The 20,353-nt window shown below is 45.5% G+C and overlaps 1 protein-coding gene across 1 annotated transcript in view; it reads right to left on the reverse strand.

The window, feature by feature from the left end:
- ITGA9 (integrin subunit alpha 9) overlaps positions 1 to 20,353 on the reverse strand; it is a 356,752-nt gene that overhangs the window by 175,531 nt on the left and 160,868 nt on the right. Inside the window, exon 16 of the mRNA XM_059077262.2 lies at positions 7,045 to 7,194. Within this exon, the coding sequence (XP_058933245.1) occupies positions 7,045 to 7,194 (150 nt within the window). The remainder of the gene's footprint in view (positions 1 to 7,044; positions 7,195 to 20,353) is intronic.

Below are 20,353 nucleotides of genomic sequence, written 5' to 3' on the forward strand. Positions count from 1 at the left end.
AAAACCCTTAGAGGAAAACATAGGCTGAACACTCTCTGACATAAATTTCAGCAAGATCTTTTTTGACCCACCTCTTAGAGTAATGAATATAAAAACAAAAATAAACAAATGGGACCTAATTAAACTTAAAAGCTTTTGCACAGCAAAAGAAACCATGAACAAAACGAGAAGACAACCCTCAGAATGGGAGAAAATATTTGCAAATGAAACAACTGACAAAGGATTAATCTCCAAAATACATACAGCTCATGAAGCTCAATATCAAAAAAACAAACAACCCAATTAAAAAATGCGTGGAAGACCTAAACAGACACTTCACCAGAGAAGACATACAGATGGCCAAGAAGCAAATGAAAAGATACTCAACGTCACTAGTTATTAGAGAAATGCAAATCAAACCTTCAATGAGGTATCACTTCACACCAGTAAGAATGGCCATTATCAGGCTTCCCTGGTGACGCTCTGGTTGAGAGTCCGCCTGCTGAGCCTTCAGTGTCCGAGCCTGTGCTCCGCACCAGGAGGGGCCACAGCGGTGAGAGGCCCCATACAGCAAAAACAAACAAACAAACAAAGAATGGCCATTATCAAAAAAATCTAGAAACAATAAATGCTGGAAAGGGTGTGGTGAAAAGGGAACCCTCCTGCACTGTTGGTGAGAATGTAAATTGATAAAACAACCATGGAGAACAGTATGGAGGTTCCTTACAAAACTAAAAATAGAACTACCATATGGCCGAGCAATCTCACTACTCGGCATATACCCTGAGAAAACCATAATTCAAAGAGAGCATATACCACAATGTTCATTGCAGCACTATTTATAATAGCCAGGACATGGAAGCAACCTAAATGTCCATGGACAGATGAATGGATAAAGAAGATGTGGCACATATATACAATGGAATATTACTCAGCCATAAAAAGAAATGAAATTGAGTTATTTGTAATGAGGTGGATAGACCTAGAATCTGTCATACAGAGTGAAGTAAGTCAGAAAAAGGAAAACATATACCATATGCTAATGCATGTGTATGGAATCTTTAAAAAAAAAAAAGGAAAAAAAAGGTACTGAAGAACCTAGTGGCAGGGCAGAAATAAAGACATAGACACAGAGAATGGACTTGAGGACATGGGGTGGGAGGGGGAAGCTGGGGCAAAGTGAGAGTAGCATGGACATATATACACTACCAAATGTAAAACATATAGCTAGTGGGAAGCAGCAGCATAGCACAGGGAGATCAGCTCGGTGCTTTGCGATGATCTAGAGGGGTGGGATAGGGAGAGTGGAAGGGAGGCTCAAGAGGGAGGGGATATGAGGATATACGAATGCATATGGCTGACTTACTTTGTTGTACAACAGAAACTAACACAGCATTGTGAAGAAATTATACTCCAATAAAGATGTATAAAAAATAAAAAATAAAAATAAATTTAAAAAAATTTTTAAAACATGCTCTAATCACTGACTCCATGTTATACACACTGTGCAGCTATTCCACCTGAACTAGACCATCAATGGGGGCAGACCCTGACTCCAAAAGATTGCCAGAATTTAACCCACTCTATTGCACAACCCTATGTACCAACGTGGGTTTTTAGTGCCTTTTTAGTTGAAGAGACTAAGGCACTTAAATCCTAAAGTTACCTGGCAAAATGAAGAGTTTCAATGAATTTATTCCTTCCTAGGAAAGAGGTTAGATGCTCTTTGTGGACCTGTCACATATATACAAGTTAAAAATCAGCTCTGATTCCTAGAGTGGGCCTAGCTCTCAGAATCTTTCCCTTAAATTAAGCCAACATCTGGAAGACACATGGAGAAAGATCATTAAATTATCTTTTTTCGCCATAATCAGGAAAAGGAGTAAAGCAAGGATCATTCTCCCAGAATTTTTCTCAGGCTCCTGGACAATCTTCTCAATCTAAGGACAATATTTTTCTTTCATTTTATTTTCAACCAAAGAATCACATGGTTAAAATAATAACGTCCTGCCACACACCTCCATATACTGAGTCCTCCTCTCAAGAGGAACCACTCTTACCCATGTCCATTTATGTTTCTTTTGATGATTATTTCCATATCTCTAGAAAATATATTGATACTACTACTACTTGATTTATCAGATTTAGACATTATCTCACTGAATTCCTTCCATGACAGACAAGAAATGAACTCACCTACATGAAGGACCCCTCACACCATCCACCTTCCTAATTTTGACAGGCAAATCGTTACTCTTAGCTCCTCTGCTGCACTGGTTCTCAAATGTTAGCTGCATCAGAATTACCTGATCAGCTTGTTAGAACTCAGATTGCTGGGACCCACCCATGAGTTTCTCATTAAAGGGTCTGGGGTGGGGCCCAAGAAGTTTCATTTCTGACAACTTCCCAAGGGAGTTTGATGCTGCTGGTTCAGCGACCACACTTTAAGAAGCACTGCTCTACTGGTAACCTCTGCAATTTTAAGTAATAACAACTTTTTCTTGTTTCATCAAGTTTTACAATATCTCTTGGCTCACCAATTTAAAAGATTAAGATATTAAAACAACTTGTTTTGTTCTATTTTAAACTCTATACAGTAAAATTAAAGACATTTACACTATGTACTATAACCGTAACTGATTTGGCTTGACTGTAAATACTAAAAACCAAAAAATCATGTTGTCATTAGGGCCTCTTGATTACTGTTCACAGCAGAGCCAAGATAAGTGTCATGATTACATATCTTCCTCTACAGGTGCAAAGTTAAACTACTAGAATACTCAACTTTTGCTTCTAGTATTAAGGTCCTTCTCTTCCGTATATTTGCTTAAAATCCCACCACATTTTAATTTGTTTTATATTTGAACCATGACATATTGGCCATGTTTTTATTTTCCTGGGAATTTTTGACTGCCTTTATTTTTCCTTATCCATAGAAAAAATACATTCCATCTACACTGTATCCTGAATATTTGCTACTCTCTCATCATTCTGCTATGGCTGGCTTCATTCTTCTCTAAGTTCATTGATCCCCTGTTCTAAATTGATCAACTATTTTTTAGATTTGCTGCACAGTTGTAATCCTGGAATTTCTTATCATTAGACTTCTAGGAGTTCGTTCTTACATCCCCCTTCTAATTGTCACCCTTGTTTTCTTGGAGTGCATCTCAGGTGATTTTCTTGGAAAGGCTACTAGGTATGTAAACTTTCTGGGTCCTGGCTTGTCTGAAAAATAACTTTATTTTGACCTCATACTTGACTGTTAGGCTAAGTATAAAATCCTAGTTTCAAAATCACTTTCTCTCAGAGCTTTGAAGCCCTTATTTCACATATGCTTTCTTCCAATCTTGCTAATAAGAAGTCTAATGGACAACTTAGTGTGACTCTAAATATGTCGTTAGTGGACAAATATTCCTCACTACCACCATCCTGTACTCCTTGTCCTAGAAGCATTCAGAATTTTCCTTATGTGTTAGGAGTAGTACCATTTCAAAACGATGTATCTAGGATATTTTTGGTTTATCCTGCTTGCAAGTTTGTGGGTCCTTTAAATTTAAAAAAGTGTAACTCTAGAAAATTTTATTACATTATCTCTCATAACGTTTTTCATTTTCTCTGTTTGCTTTTTCTGATATTCCTATTACTTGGATATAGGACCTTGCAGATTGATGCTTTAGCTCTTTTCTATTTGTCTTTTAGCTCTGCTTACTGGGAGATTTCTTATCATTATCTTCTACTACATTTTTGGCTCTGCATCCATATTGTTAATTTTCAAGAAACTTGTCCTTGTTCTTTCTTTCTTTTAAGAAGAAATAGAATTCCAACCACTTTCTAATGGATAGAATATATTCTTGAATCTCCTTGTGTTTATTACATAGAGTACAAATTGGTATTTAAATTGTTATAATCTCTTTTATTCCTTAAAAAATTTATTTTCTTCTAAGTCAGTTATTCTGTAGATGTATCTTGGTTTTTTTCTCCATGTAACAAATTTCCCCTCAATTTCAGATTTCCTTGGTTGTCCATTCATTTTTAAGAATAAAGTAAAACAGTTGATTGGAAATTCTGGGTGTTTGGGTGGATGGTGGGAGGGGAAGCTAGCTCTTACATTGGAGGCTCCAAATGCCAGAAGAAATAAGGCTTCCCCCTGGGAAAACAGCCCACCACTGTCTCAACCAGTTTATTCAATTCTTTAGAAAATAAAAGGCCTGGCTTCTTGCTATTCTGCATGGCTGGAGTATGCAGGCGTGGGGACGGGGCAGAAAGTCAACTTTTCCACAAACGAACCTTCACTTAACACTCCCCTTCCCTGTTTCCAGCCCCATTTCTCACTCCTGTACCCCTCTGAAACTGCTGGCCTGGCCGTGGCTACAGCCTTTCTGGACCCATGGGTGGACAGGCACCCAGCCTCTCCTTGCAGAGTGCAAGGTTCACCCACCAACACTCTTCCTTCTTCTTTACTCATTCCCAAAATCCCTGGACTCTCTCATTGGCTGATACCCCTTCCCCAGCAGCATTTACCTCCCTGTTCTGATTTACTCATTGATAATCACTATAATGGGGTCTCAGGAAGCACAGACATAAATATTTATGCTTGCTTGGCCATCTTGAACATAAGTGACCAAGAAGAGCATATTCATACTAATCTGTCCCTACATCTCTGCCTTTGATCAGGTTGCCTCAATCTAAAAATGCTAGTAAAGGTTCTAAGATGCTCTTCACTAAAGAAGGCCCACTCTGTGCCACTGATGGATTGGTAGAAATGAGAGTTGGGTTCACTGTAGAAGGGATGCCCAGGGCTAGCAAGATGCTGAACAGAGGAGGCCGCTAACTCACAGGGTCATTTCAGAGGTAAAACAAGCACAGGGTACCCTGAAATGATTCCAAGCACCCCAAGTTTGGACCACTCCCATAACCCAACTTTATTGGGCCAGCAAGATTCCACCTTAGGGCTTCCCTGGTGGCACAGTGGTTGAGAGTCTGCCTGCTAGTGCAGGGGATGCGGGTTTGAGCCCTGGTCTGGGAGGATCCCACATGCTGCGGAGCGGCTGGGCCCGTGAGCCACAACTACTGAGCCTGCACGTCTGGAGCCTGTGCTCCACAACAAGGGAGGCCGCGATAGTGAGAGGCCCACGCACCGCGATGAGGAGTGGTCCCCGCTTGCCACAACTAGAGGAAGCCCTCGCACAGAAACGAAGAACCAACACAGCAAAAATAAATAAATAAAATTAATAAACTCCTACCCACAACATCTTCTTTAAAAAAAAAAAAAAAGATTCCACCTTAGAGAGCAAAGTATTAATAGGGCGGGAAACTCATGATCTAGGAATTATCATAATATTCTGGTTTACTGGGTCCCCAGCCTGACCTCTTGGCCCAACTTCACTGTCAGGAGATGATACACACTTCTACTCCTCAGTCAAGGTAGGAGTCGTCAGCTTCCTGTCCCACCTCTTCATCTTATCATTCCTGTCCTTATCTTCCTCATGTCTTCCGTCCACCTGGCCCCACCACTTAGACACCCAGCATTCTCCTGGTCTCTCCCGTCACTCCCCCAGAGCCTTCTCCAAGCATCAGTGACCAGCTGGACATTCTGGCCACCCTACAGGGCACTTGTGTTTTGAAAGTTCATGTTTGACTTCAAAAGAAGCATCCAAAAAGGCAGTGTTGCCAGTAGGTTGTGTGTATACGGGTAGCAGCTTCTGCCCACATCCCTTTACAACTGCTGCCCCTCCCCCAGCTGATGTGCTACAGGCAGCTAATGGCTCACATCTGCAGCCTCCTCCAGAGAACTGTCCACAGCTGCAGGGAGTCTCCTTCAAGGAGGGCTACACTCCCCTTCCATCCTCCACAGCCAGCCAATGGCTGACAAGTAAGGGGTACAAAAGGCCAGACCCTTCCCTCAAGGAGAGGACGGCTCTTTGCTGTAATTTATGCCCTAAAGCTCCCTGCCTCAGGCCAAAGCTAGACTTTAGCTGAGACCACATACTTGCTCACCCTTTCCCCTTTCCTTACAGGGTTCTCTTAAGAGCACAGCTTCATTAGACCAAGTTGCTCCTAAATCCCCGTCTCAGGCTCTGTTTCTGGGGAACCTGACCCAAGACCACATGGGAGAGACTTTGGGAGAAAATGAGGACATCTTGGTAAAAATCTTACAACTCTAACTCCAAACACTTCTCTGTGGTTCTATTTACAACTTTCATCTGCAAAGCATGGGTCACTGATCTGCTAGTTTTCCCATAAGCTCAGAGCAGTCAGAACTGTGGAGACTGGGGCTGGTGGGTGGTTCCACAGCTTTGCCCCCACCCCACCCAGGAGTCTGGTTTAGCCAAAAAACAGTTTTGTCTGACCTTCCCCAGGTCCTGGATCTGTGATGATCTTGGGTGTTAAACAAAGATTTAGAACCAGACTTGGGATCCCAGATTTCTTGCGTATTTCCTGCATCGTCGTCAGCACTGTATATCTCTCAGATGACTCGGGGCAGACAGGCCAGTGATGCTGCATGGCTCACTCCTACCCTGTATGGCCTCATACGGCCTGCACCCCACGTCACCCTGCAGCTCCTCCGCATAGCAGCACAGCCCGGAATCTAACGAGCAGGGGAGGATGGTGAGAGAGTGTGCTCACGGTGCTCTGACTTCCAAAGATGCCTGAGTGGGGCATTCTCAACTCAACCACCAATTCTAGCAAGAGAATGTTCTTGCTTCTTCACCCCACTCATGCTCCCATCAATAAAACATGTACTGTATGTAGAGCACTCACTAGGTGCTGATCTAGCTCTGGAAACAGTGTAGGAACAGGAGGCAAGTGTCAGGGCCAAGCAGCCAGTTCATGACCTCAAAGGGATCATCATTTTCTAATTGCTTGAGAATAGCCTCAATGAGTTTAAATCATGTGGTTGTTAGACACAAACCCCTAAATCATATATTTCATCACTTTGCAGATCGGGAAAGGGAGGCCCAGGAGGGGGTGTGGCTGGCCATGGGCTCCTAGGTCACCAGAGTCATTACTTCTGCATAGGCACCTGCCACCTGGGGTCCCAGCCTTGAGCTTTCAGGTTCTCACCTGATTCTTCTGTGCAATCTTTTGTCCCTTTTTCCAGCGGAGCACGGGGGTCAGGGCTGGCAGTTCCCTTTCCTCCTCTCCCATCACATGCTCGCCCAGGCTGTAGGCGGCCTCGAACACGATGGGGCTGATGACGTCCTGCACTCTCCGCTGAAACAATAAACACACAGGCACGTGAGCGGCGGGCGCTGCTGACATGTGCAGAGCATTTCAACAGTTTACAAAGACCTTCCACATGGACTGCCCCATGTGAACCTCACAGCCACCATTGTGTGGCTGGATTTTATTGCTTTCATATTTTAGATTAGGTAATGAGGCCGAGAGTGATGACTGTCTTGTCCAAGGTCACTCCGCTAATGAGTGGAGGCTTTCCCCGCTCTACCTCACATGGTACGAAATCATCGTCTCTTTAGCATGTGGAAGACATTACCTTAGTCATCTTCCAAATATTCTTATAACCTAGTTGGCAGGCAGGCAAGCATCTGTACTCATAGTGCACTGCTAACCCTTCCCATCCGTGGTGTTTTGATCATCAAAGCTCTTCTGCCTTGAGGTAAATATGGACTGTGTGTTAGGGCAGGAGACCTGAAGACACTGGGGCCTGGCATCTTCCCAGAGCTGGGCATCAATGGAGTCAGGGATGAAGTCCGGCTTCTGGCCTGTGTTCTTTCCTTTGGAGCCCAGGACTTTAAGCGCCAAGGGAGTGATAGGTCCATAGTCACAATGAACACCTACAAGAGGCCAGGCACTGCACTAGGTTTTCTAGAGCAGGGGTCCCCAACCCCTGGGCCGTGGACTGATATCGATCCGCAGTCTGTTAGGACCTGGCCACCCAGCAGGAGGTGAGCAGTGGGCGGAGCTTCATCTGCCACCCCCCCCATTGCTCACATTACCCCCTGAACCATCCCCCCGCATCACCCCCATCTGTGGATAAACTGTCTTCCATGAAACCAGTCCCTGGTGCCAAAAAGGTTGGGGACCGCTGTTCTACAGAGACGAGCCACACGTCCAAACCCTGCATCTGAGCTTATTCCCCTCCATTGTATAATAAAAGGAAGATGAAGGCACAAGTTCCCCAGGCCACAGGCTGATAAGGATTCTGAGTCACATCTGCTCAATCCTGGAGTTATTGACCTTTCTGGCCCAGGTCTCACTGCCTCCTGGGTACTCTGGCCGCCCCCCCGGGGCTCAAAAGTTAGAGTTTGAGGCAGGAATAAAGCATCAGTATCCCCGCATCCCAGGCCAGCATGCTCTATGGAAGGTGGGCTTCCAAGGGGAGCAGGGTAAATCTCAGAAGTAGCACCTATGAGCCACTGCCTGCAGCCCCACTGCCTGCATCTGTCAGGGAGAGATGACGGGAGCTGGTAGGGAGGCAGGAGTGGGAGGCGCTAGGTGGGCAGGCAGAGGCCAACCAACCCCAAGGCCGTGAGCAGATCCAAGGACTTCACACTACACTCCACATAAAGTCTGGTGGAGTTGGGAGCAGACTAGTGCCGTGTTCAAAACAGTAGAAAGTTTTAAAGTTCCCAAGAGACACACAGTGAGGAGCTGGCTCTTACCCCACCCCCTGGATACCCAGCGCCCCCTCCAGAGACAGACACACCTGTCAGTTCTGGGTTATCCGTCCAGTCTAAGCACATGTGGGGAACTGGTCGCTTACAGCAAGCTGCACTTTGCCTTCCTCACTCAGCATGTACCAGTTCACCAGGGGGAGGTTAATGAAAGGGTCTGTGATCAAACAAGCTGGGGGGACACCAGGTTACACAGTTAAGGGGGGGTTTAGTCTCTTTTGTTTATTGTTTGTTTTTACTGCAACTGCCTCCCACAAAGAGTAGGGTGGCCCCAGGTCTACCAGGGCACAGGACCCTGTGTTTCCTTGGAGATCACTGGGGCATGTACATGGAGTGGAACATGCTCAGAGACACAGAAAATCTCCTGCAGCAGCCCAGGAAAGGAGATGGTGCCCGGACCGGGGCAGGGAGGCAGACAGAGCTGCTGAATGTGGGCTGTGGGGGACAGATGACTCTGAGATGGGAGCCTGAATGACATGCTCAGGAAAGCATTCAGCTGGGAATAGATTCAATCATTTACGTAAATAAAACACAGGACCTTTTGAGGGAGTGGCGGGGGAGCCTTTGGATAAGCTACTTCCACAAAATTCTCTAGAACTTCAGATTTTAGGAGCAGATCTTTAATGCTCCTGTCCTTTCTGTGAGCAAAGCACACACCTGGGATCCAGATCCCCTCCGCCTACCGACCGACTCTCCTAAACAGAATGTAAAGACTGCCTGGGCACAGAGAACAGTGAAGGGGTGCAATCTTAATGTTTTCACAGGTAAACGCTTCAGTGTTTCTTTAAGGGTGACTGCCTTAAGATTTTGCATTTAAATCCTTCATGCCGAAATAAGTCAGTTATTACACGCTGTTACTCTTGCGGGAGGAACTGAAGATGGGTGGGGGTGGGGAGGCAGAAGCCACGGAACATTTCCTGGCTACCACATGTATTCCAGAGACTGGGTCAACCTCCTCCCGGACATCCTTTCACTTAATCTGCACCACATCCAAGATGGTAGATTGTTGCTCCCATTGTACAGATGAACACAAATAAACTGTGCTCCGTCCCCAAACCAGTAAGTGGTGGAACCGGTCTCATTCTTAGAACCAGAAGTGAAACTGCTTTCCTTGAAGCCCATGAAATACGTTTAAAAATCATCCCAATTGCTTTAGGTTCTGACATCACCCTGAAATATCACCTATCTACTTAGGAAGATACAGGGCAAGGGAAGGAAATGTTCCTCATACAAGGAAGAATGTGAGTAAATGACAAATAACTAAAGAAATAGGGACTTGAAGGGAGGGCTGTTTCTAAATGTGCAGTCATTCTGTGTCTTAGTCAGGGCACAGCTATTTGGGGTGAGTAATGAATTGTGACACCTAGCGGTACAGACACTGTGCACTGACACTGACTGCATGAACCGGTTTTAACTAAGATGTTTGAGAAACACCTTCTTATGACGTGTCCCAGTAGCTCTGGGCAGAAGGGGCCTACCCCACACTGAGCCATGGGTGGAGGCAGGGGAGGACACAGCAGTTAGAAACAAGCCAGTAGGGCTTCCCTGGTGGCACAGTGGTTAAGAATCCGCCTGCCCTGGTGGCCAGATAGTGCAGGACTACAGGGCTCATGGCAGAATAGGGTCAGCAGGATGCCACTCACACTTCAGCTGGTTGCCCAGTAAGAGTTTCACCACGTGTATATAATAGGACTTTTCTCACATCTCCATTTCTTTTAACCTTTTGATTGCCGTCCTCAATATTCTTCCAAGGCAATTCTGGAATAAACACATTATGAAAAACTGGGCCTTTTTTTATTCCAGGAATCCCATAGTCAACCCAGCAGCATATTAGGACTAGATGTGATTTCAAGTAAATCCTTTGAAGGGTAGATAACATTGCCTCAGCCTTGCAGGGAAGCTGTGAAGACAGTGGAGGTTGCAGCATAGGAAACAAGGGAGCAGTGGTATTTATAGACACTGGTTAACAGCCACCATGGGGTCTGTAAATTCCAAGATACTTCCGGGATATGCATATTCTCTGTGCATATAGATAAAACAGGTTTTGGTAGCCTGGGGGCAGCCATCTGACAGAGATGCAAGTGCTGGCTGCTGGGAGAGCAAAGGGGCTGTGATAGTATCTGTTATGCCACAGTTTATATAACTGTAAGTATATGCTTTTTTTTTCAGTTGTCTTTCCAATAAATATATTTCCTTATTTAAAGAAATGGGCCATGGTGACTTTGTTTGAAGAGCTATATACCGTGGTGACATTATTATGGCCTTCGTAGGCTACTACCTTTCCCTGTAGTCCTTCTTGATCTCACATTCATAATATTGAGAAACATATCTGAGGAGACCTGATGATTTTTTTTTTTAGTTAATTAATTAATTAATTTACTTTTGGCTGCGTTGGGTCTTTGTTGCTGTGCGCGGCCTTTCTCTAGTTGCAGTGAGCAGGGGCTACCCTTCGTTGCGGTGCGCGGGCTTCTCATTGCAGTGGCTTCTCTTGTTGCAGAGCACGGATTCTAGGCACGCGGGCTCAGTAGCTGTGGCTCGCGGGTTCTAGAGTGCAGGCTCAGTAGTTGTGGCTCACGGGCTTAGGTGCTCTGCAGCATGTGGGATCTTCCCGGACCACGGCTCGAACCCATGTCCCCTGCATTGGCAGGCGGATTCTTAACCACTGCGCCACCAGAGGAGCCCCCGATGATGTTTTTTAATTTACTGGAAGATATCTTCCAATAACCCTGGGAACAAAGACTGAACTAACATATGGATGGATGGATGAGCTAACATTTTTTTACTAAAAGATCCAAAAGATAGGGCAGGATCAATGAGATAGGCTGGTCATATCTAAGAGAGGCCCAGTGGTTTATCAACATCATTTTCTTTCTTGGCATATCTCACTAAGCTCTGATACAAATTACTTAAGGTTTAATACATTGTCAAATTTATAAGTCTCCTCTAGAATATTAATTTATATGAAGTCACTGAATCATACAGTTATGAAGTTAGAAGAAACTATGATGTTACTTAACTCAATCCTCCCATTTTAAAATTGAAGAACCCATAGTTGAAGAGATAAAGTATCTTCCCAGGAAAGTGTAGATTTAAAAATATGAAGGATGTTACTTCTGACTCTCTGCTCAATTGTTTCCCTGACCCTTCTTCCTTACATGCTATTCAATTTTAATAGTGTTCCCCTCTGTCTTCCTGCAATGTGAATATGTTTTTGTATGGTAGGCACTTATGGCTGTATCAAAAAGAAAGTTCAAATCGTGTTTCAAGTAGATGTGCATTATGTTGTAGCTTATACAGCTTTCTATAGTATATTTTTAAAATTCCTTCTTATTCCATAATTAGCTCATATGGTAGTATAAGATTGATCGTTTGATTTTCTAAGTGGGTATAAAATTTTAAACATATACAGTGGTTCTAAGGAAAAGTACCTTTTTTTTTCCCCCTTCAAAATTGTTCTTCATAGTGCTATGTGATCAGGAAGGCAAAAAAAATCTCAAATTTCTAAACAGCATACATGCACAAGAGGTCACAGTTAAGGTTACCTTGGGAGTTCTAATTCTGAATTTCCTGAATTTTGTGGGTTTAAATCACAATTTTAATGTTCCATTAAGGCAAGGTGCTTTTTTTTAAAAAAAATTTATTTTTGGCCGTGTTGGGTCTTCGTTTCTGTGAGAGGGCTTCCTCTAGTTGTGGCAAGAGGGGGCCTCTCTTCATCGCAGTGCACGGGCCTCTCACTATCGCGGCCTCTCTTGTTGCGGAGCACAGGCTCCAGACACGCAGGCTCAGTAGTTGTGGCTCACGGGCCTAGTTGCTCCGCGGCATGTGGGATCTTCCCAGACCAGGGCTGGAACCCGTGTCCCCTGCATTAGCAAGCAGATTCTCAACCACTGCGCCACCAGGGAAGCCCCAAGATGCTTTTTTTTTTTTTTTTTTTTTACAATGAATTGTTCTGTCTTTTATTCTGCACTAATGGACATTGTGTTGATTTCTGTGACTATCAAGGAGAGTTCAATATTCTGGTGAAACTCTTTTCAGTTAATGTTTTATTTTTTAAATTCTTTTACTTGAGTTTGACTAAGACAATTTAAAAGCTTTTCTATCAATAACTAATTTTATTTTATAGAAAAAGACAGAGCAATATGGGTTTGTATATTTAAAATTAAAATGTGCCTTCTGAAAACTTCGAAAAATTAAAAAAAAAAAAAAAGAATCCGCCTGCCAATGCAGGAGACACGGGTTCAAGCCCTGGTCCAGGAAGATCCCACATGCTGTGGAGCAACTAAGCCTGTATGCCCTGACTACTGAGCCTGTGCTCTAGAGCCTGTGAGCCACAACTACTGAGCCCACATGCCACAACTACTGAAGCCTGTGCACCTAGAGCCCATGCTCCGCAACAAGAGAAGCCACCGTAATGAGAAGCCCACTTGCTGCAACTAGAGAAAGCCCACGTGCAGCAACGAAGACCCAACACAGCCACAAATAAATGAATAATTTCTTTTAAAGTCAGTTAAAAAAAAAAAAAAGAAACAAGTCAGTACCCCCAAAAGGACAGCCCCTTCTCCCCACACTGTGTTTGCTTTCTTTTATCTGAGCTGCAAAGGAAAAGTGGCAGCAACATTTCGTGGTTTCTTTTGCATTGTTGGAAGTGTGGCCTCTATCAGCCCAGAACTGCAATGAAATGAAGGGACCCCCTCAGGATGGAGAAGGAGGCTTAGGGGTTTGGGCAGAGACTCTAGTTGCTGACATTTTACTGCTTAAAAATATTCACCACTACAAACAGAAGCTTCCCAAGCTGAACACACTTACTTATGATAGACCAACAGCCGACAATCCACCTTTTCCTGCTAAAAATCTACTGTACCCTCCTGTTCTAGAAAACGAAAGAGGCTGCACAGAGAAGAACCCTCAGATTGGCGGCTGAGATTTTACAGGGAACTTGACATATGCGCAATTTGAAATTTATTGGGTGCTTACTTTATGCCAGACAATGTGCTGGGCCCCAGGGAGATGGAGATGAAAGACCTTGGAGGAAACAGGCAGGCAGTGACAACCTAGTGCAACATGTACTAGAAGAGAGGCGGCTTTGGGAACACAAACAAGAGCACCTGATTCAGACTGCAGGTTGGCGGGCTTCCCAGAGAAAGGGAAGTCCCTGGGCTCAGTCAGATGACAGAAGGACATTAGCCAGGGAGCAGGCATGGCCAGTACACACAGCAGCGGGGAGAGGGCATAGGTGTCCAGTGTATTACACGTGCTACCCAAAGGTGGGACAGTCAGGTTAGCTGGCGGGTGGGAGGGGAGAGGAGGCTGAAGCAGAGACAAGATTTCACGGGGACTTAAAGGGTGTGTTGATTTCAACCTAAAATCTAGGGAGAGCTGGGAGGGGGGTAAGGTAATGCAAGAGACTGTGTTACAGAAAAATCCCTCTGGTTTCTCGGATGGATGGGGGTGAGATTGGAGGTAGGAAGGCTGTGTTGTAGAAAGATCCCTCTAGCTGTAGCATGGAAGTGGATTGATGGGGGGAGGTCTGGGGGTGAGCAGTCTAACACAGGGGTTCATAGGAAAGATGGAGAGAACCTGGGCCAGGACACAGAAGGGGGATGGGGAACGGGAGGGAGGTGAGGCTGACTCAGGAAGAAGAGATGCTGCGGCTTGGTGACTGGAGGTGGGGGATGAGAGAAAGAGAATCATGGAAGGTACCCCAGTGTTCAGCTCAGGTGAGTGACTGGACCTGGCAGCCCCTCATCACCACGGGGAACCAGGAGAGGAAACAAGTGTGCAAGTTGTTTAGGTGTGAACATACTAAGGTTTGTTACAACAAAGAAATTCTCTTCCAATCTCCAAATGCCAACTCCACAAGCAATCTCCCAGAATACACTGATTTGGGCCTAAAGCCCCATGCTACCTTTTCTCTTCCACAAAACTGCTCCTCTGCCCCAGCGTCCAGGGTCAGCCTCCCCAGCACTGGCTCATCCAGACCTACCATAGACCCTCTGTCTACACTTTGAGCTCATCCACTCGTCCTCCAGGGACAAGTTTTGCCCTCCTTCAAACCACACTACTCTCCTCCCTCAGTGCACCTCATACGCAGAGCTGTTCTGCTGGGGCCCCAAGGGAGACTGCAGGGCCTGGGAGGGTCTGATGACAAGAGGGAGAGAGACCCTTAGGGAAACGCGGTTTAGTACCCCCATTCCTTCACGGGGAGTCCCGGCTCTTCCTTCTCATTCATTCACTTGCTTGTGAAATCGAAGTAACTCAGACAGAACACCCAGCAGGGGAGGCTCATGACAGGCAGGGGCCACCCACTCAAGGGTTCCACCAGAGGAGGGGTCACTCTGCCCTGTTATCCTAGGACGTCTAGGCCGTTGTGAGGGTCAGAAGCCCCAAAGTCTTCTGTCTCCTTTACTTGTGGAAGCAGGGAATTTTCCCTGGTGAGTATAAGCCTCAAATCACAGACCCCCACCCACCTGGCCAAGGGAAGATATGCCTCACTATCTGGTGGACTCAATTCCAAGCCCCATGTAAGCAGGACCTGAGCACCGCACACCCCTCGACCAGCCACGTGAATTAGAAATTGACCTCATGCTGCTTTTCTCCAAGAAATGAAGGGTTTTTATCCTCCTTAGCTAACTAGTAGCTACAGAGGTAAACTAAATGAAAACAGGAAAGGATGACCTTACTTTATATTTGCAAACAACACAGAAGGCCAGCAAATAAGCCGCTAGCATTAAGCCAGATAATCGGTTTGGGAAAAAACCCTCTAAGGGCTTTTAAAAGATGCCTCAGTATTTTTCTATTTTCAAACACGTGATCTTTTTGTCCCCTCCCTCCTGTATCCTTTCTCACAATTCCTCTGCTCTCTACACCCAGCTCTATTGCCTATGATTACCTTGCAGGCAGCCCTAGAAATGAGAAGTCTTCAAAGTGGAATGCCTTTTCCTTTATCTCAACAACCATAACAATTAGAATGGCAGTTAAAGTGTTAGAGGAGAGCTTAGAATTCCCATAAGCTTGAAGATTTTTCTAAAAGCAAACTGAGAATTTTGTATTTCTGGTAATAATAGGGGGACTTGCTGAAGATCTATCATTTCACTGAGAACAACTGGGAAAGCTGGAAAACACACACACACACACACACACACACACACACACACACACACCTGTCTAACAGTATCAGGGAACTATCTAGGGAACTCTTCCCTTGATCTGTTTACAGGTCTCTAAGCAGCCTGTAACAAGAGGCTGAGAACCTGTAGGAACATGAACTGGTGGCTAAAAGCTTGAATTCTTGAGTTTCTGAGCTGAGTTCCTGGAAGTCTCATGAGTCCCTAAAGACAAACTTAAAGCTCAGAGCTACTAAGGCAGCCAGGACTTGAGGGTCAAGATTCCAAAGAGAAGGTAAGCACCTTGAGGCAAGTCTGATTTTTGACACCACATTTATTCTTGGGGCATTGGTGGATTCCACAGCAGCATAGGGTTACGAGACTCAGAAACTAAGAAGAAGGCTGTGGCCAAGGTGCTGAGATGACAAGAGATGTAGTTAGCTGGAGACTGGACACAGCAAGAGAGAAGACCATTGATCCAGAAAGCAAGTCAATAGAAAATATGCAGATTGAAGCATGGAGAGTAAAATGGATAGAAAATTCAGAAATTAAATTCAGAAAAGGCCACAGTGAAAGATATGACATATTCAAGATGATATAATAAATGGTCTCTACAATTATATGAAACACCCAGCACAATGCCAAGTGTAGTAAAGGTGGGCAATAAATAGTGGCTATTATTATTTTTACCAAAATTTTTTAAGTGGCAACTTTGATATGAAAATCTGTGAAAACTGCCCTATTGCAAAATGAATCCTTTTTATGAGCTGTGCATGTAGCAAGGACCTATTTCCCATTTCACTAGAGAACAAGCTGAGGCCAAGAGTGGTTTCATTTAGAGTCCTATAAATTAAAAAAATAAACAAACAAATGAAAATTTAAATTAAAACCAAGGGAGAAAATTCAGTAAGTTTCTCAGTGAGATTAGAGATTTTAATTATGACTACATACTACTTCATATGTAATATCATATTATGGAAATGGATATCATTATTAGTCTGAAATGTATGATCCCCCAGCAAGCATCACTGTCCAGGAAGGGCATGAAAGCATTAATTACACTTCAATTAACATATCTGCATAAATAATTCTATTTATCTATGAAAATCACACAACCCTATTGAAGCTTTTTCCTCTTCAAATATAAAACAACATCTCCCTGGATCCTTGGAAAAATGGTTTGTTTTTATATTTGAGAGTTTGTGTGCATAGATGGCGACTGCTTATTTAGTCAATTTATATGTGTGTATGTTTTGTGGCTTTTGTTTTTTCGTTTTCCCTGCATCCGTTCCAAAAACACACAAATGTGAGATTAGAACTTTTGACAATTTGGAAACAATCTTCTAAGAGCATGCCACAACCTTGTAAAATGTTCCTTGCAAAGAGACATGTTAATTACATCACAGATAATGACATGCATCATTTGACAGCTACATGACACCAGATGGAACTGGCCCACCATGGAGATTATTCAGCCTATGTGTCCTCCAGGGGAAACAGAATTTCATCTTCCAATCTAACGCTCCTCCCTTCCTGTCTTAATTCTCTCTTCCTGTCTCACATCCTCAAACCTCCAAGGTGGCTCTGATAAAAATATTTGTAGGTGAATATGAAACTAACACAGAAGAAAATGCTCCCAGTGTAACCAACAAAAGAAATATGGCCCAAGCCAGCCCAGGCAGGCTTTCCTGCTCTGCCACCCTTCGCCACATTGTCTCAGCCACAAGTCCTTTATCCAGCTGGCATGTCAGCCTCAATCCTCACTTTAGGACAGAAATCCTCTGGGACCCCGGGAGCCAACAGTGAAGGAGAAGTAGGGAGGGGGAAGGAGGACTGACTTGGCTTAGAAAGCAGTTGAAAACCCTGGAATCTCCTCTCTCTGCACCTTGACCTGATAAAGCAAGCTTTCCAGGAAGGGGGCACAACTGTGCTAAGTGCATCTGCTCAGGCCCGACTGCTGCTCCCACCTGTACCTCTGCTCTGCTGACCCCACATCTGCTGTGCCCTTATCCCCATGGAACATGATCCACCCTTCACAGTCCAGCTCAAGGCTGCCTCTTCTATGGGACTTTTAGTGAGGACCCAGCCCTCCAGCCACAGCCTCCCAGGCTCCTTATGACACAGTTTGGCATTTAATTATTTTCTGTCTTCTATTGCTGTCTTTCCCTGAATCTAAGGCCTTCTTCCCTCAGCCTCCCATTCAATGTTTCTGAAGTGGAGATACATCTTAGCATAAAATAATAGGTTTATTATGAGAATGTTTCCCCTCTTCAACCCCTGCCTGGAAAGCTGTCACTACACTGTTAGCCGTGTGGGGAGTGAGGGAATGTGGGTCTGCCTCACAGTGGTAAATGCAGCTACAGGAACCAGATCTCAGCTCTGCCTGGAGCTCCCCGGGTCTCTGGACGACACTGTGCATGCTCGTGTCTGAAAGGCTGGTGTGCAGAGGACAGGACAGGACACTCAGGTCAGGGCGGGGGATGACAGGTGTGTAAGCAGGAGTGGAAGGGTGAGTGCACTGACATTGCGGTTGACCCTCTAGGGGAACATCAACGAGGTTGCCTGCAGCCAACACTTGGTTGCCATGTGCCTGCACCAGGACCATGTGAGGCATACGGAAGCAGAGAAGAGGCAGGCAGGACCATGCGAGCAAAAAGCCAAGATGCAGAGAAGAAGGTGCGTGGACAAGAAGTGTGGGAACCTGATGAGAGGGAATCATCTCTGACCCAGAGAGGGGCAGGAGTGGGAGCATTAAGAGTCCTTCCAGAGGAGGTGACCTTGGAAGAAAAAGGAGACATTCAGCAGGCTGATGGGGGAACGGGGGTCAGTTGGTGGAGATGATGTCTAACAGACAACTGCGTGTCTGAGGAACGGAAGCAACAGACAAGGTGGAGAGCAAGGACTTCGACACTGACGGTCCTGGGTCTGAGGGAGTCCCAGCTCCATCTCTTACAAACTGTGTGACACTGCTCACTTCACTTAATCTCAGAGTCAACCTCACATGGCTGTCATGAAGTTTAGAGATCACAGATGTCAAGCACCATGGAGAGCTCCTGGTACTCAGTGAAGGATAGCTGCATCTGCTGCATCATCACCACCAACTTCATCATCACTATCACCACCACCATCACTACCACTATCACCACCATCATCACCATCACCACTTGACAAAGGTCTGTAAGGTAAGATCACACGGGAAGGGGCAGAGAGGGGCTGTAGACTGGGAGGGAAAGTAGGCTGGAACCAGGTGGCAGGACCTCAGAAACCAGGTGAAGGTGCATCATTCTGTGGGTAGTGGGGACTGTCCTCAATTTTTAAAGCCAGCTTTAGGATAAGAAGCCCAGAGGGGATCAGAAGGACCAACAGGATGGAAAGGGAGGAGGAGGGGACCTTTGTGGGGCTAGTGCCCCCACCCCCCCACAGCTGCATGTTGGTTGCCATCAGCTCACGACTGCTTCTCACAGAGAAGCGTCCTTGGTTAAATGAGAGCCACCTCACTCAAGAGGTTTTATGCCCCCTCCCCTCCTCACTGGCAATGACTGACTGGCATGGGGGTACAAAAGGAAGTACTCCTTGCCTCAAAGTGGGACAACTCTGTGGTGCACTTCATGCTTCAGAACTCCCCGTGGGATCAGGCTGAGGCTGGTCTCCAGCTGAGACCTCATAATTGCTCAGGTCCTTCCCCAGCCCCATCCTGCCCCCCTCATATCCCTCTCCTGAGAGCACCCCTGCAATAAATTCTGGGCAAGCAAATCCCTATCTCAAGCTCTGCTGTTAGTGCCCTGCCCAGATGCCCTTTAACAGCTGGTACACCCCCTCCTGCAGCTGCTACAGGCATTGGCTACTAATGGTTCACACCTGCAACCTTCTCAGGAGGACTGCTGTTGGCTGATGGGAGCCATCTCCTCCAGAGATGCCTGCCAGGTGATGCCCTGTGATAGGCAGAATTCTAAGATGACCCCCAATGACCCATGCCCCTCCCCTCCAGTGTGGGAAGGATGGTAAACAGGACACAGGTCATTCCCATGATGATGCTACATTCTATGGCAATGGTGAAGGAATTTTGCAGATGTAAAGAAGGTCTCAAATCAGTTGAATATGAGTTAATCAAAAAGGAGATGATCTGGGTGGGCCTCCTTTAAAGGAGGGCTCAGTTTTCCCCAAGCTAAGAGACTCGAGGCAGGAGAGATGCTCTTCCTGCTGACCTTGAAGAAGCAAGTGGCCGTGGGCTCCACAGCTGCAAGGACATGAATTCTGCCTGCAACCACATGAGGCTGGAAGAAGACCCCAACCTCAGATGCGACCCGGCTGACACCTGAGGGCCTGAACGGGGACCTAGCTGGGCCATGCCCAGAAAGTGCCCAGACACTTTCTATGACCCATAGAATGTGTGAAATAATAAATGGGTGTTGTTTTAAACTACTAAATGTGTAATTTTTTATGTAGCATAGAAAACTAGTGTGTGCCCCACTCCCCTGGCTAGCTGGCACAGCTGGCCTCTAGCGGGACAAGCTCCAGGGTGATTCATACTCCAGAGCTCCCTCCTGGGATCAGGCTGAGGCTCCACTTCTGAGACCACATCCTTACTCACTTTTCCCCTGCCCTATCCTGCTTCCCTCACTCTTGAGAGCACTC

The sequence above is a fragment of the Kogia breviceps genome, chromosome 10 (assembly GCF_026419965.1).
Source record: "Kogia breviceps isolate mKogBre1 chromosome 10, mKogBre1 haplotype 1, whole genome shotgun sequence".
In the NCBI taxonomy this organism is placed as follows: domain Eukaryota; kingdom Metazoa; phylum Chordata; class Mammalia; order Artiodactyla; family Physeteridae; genus Kogia; species Kogia breviceps.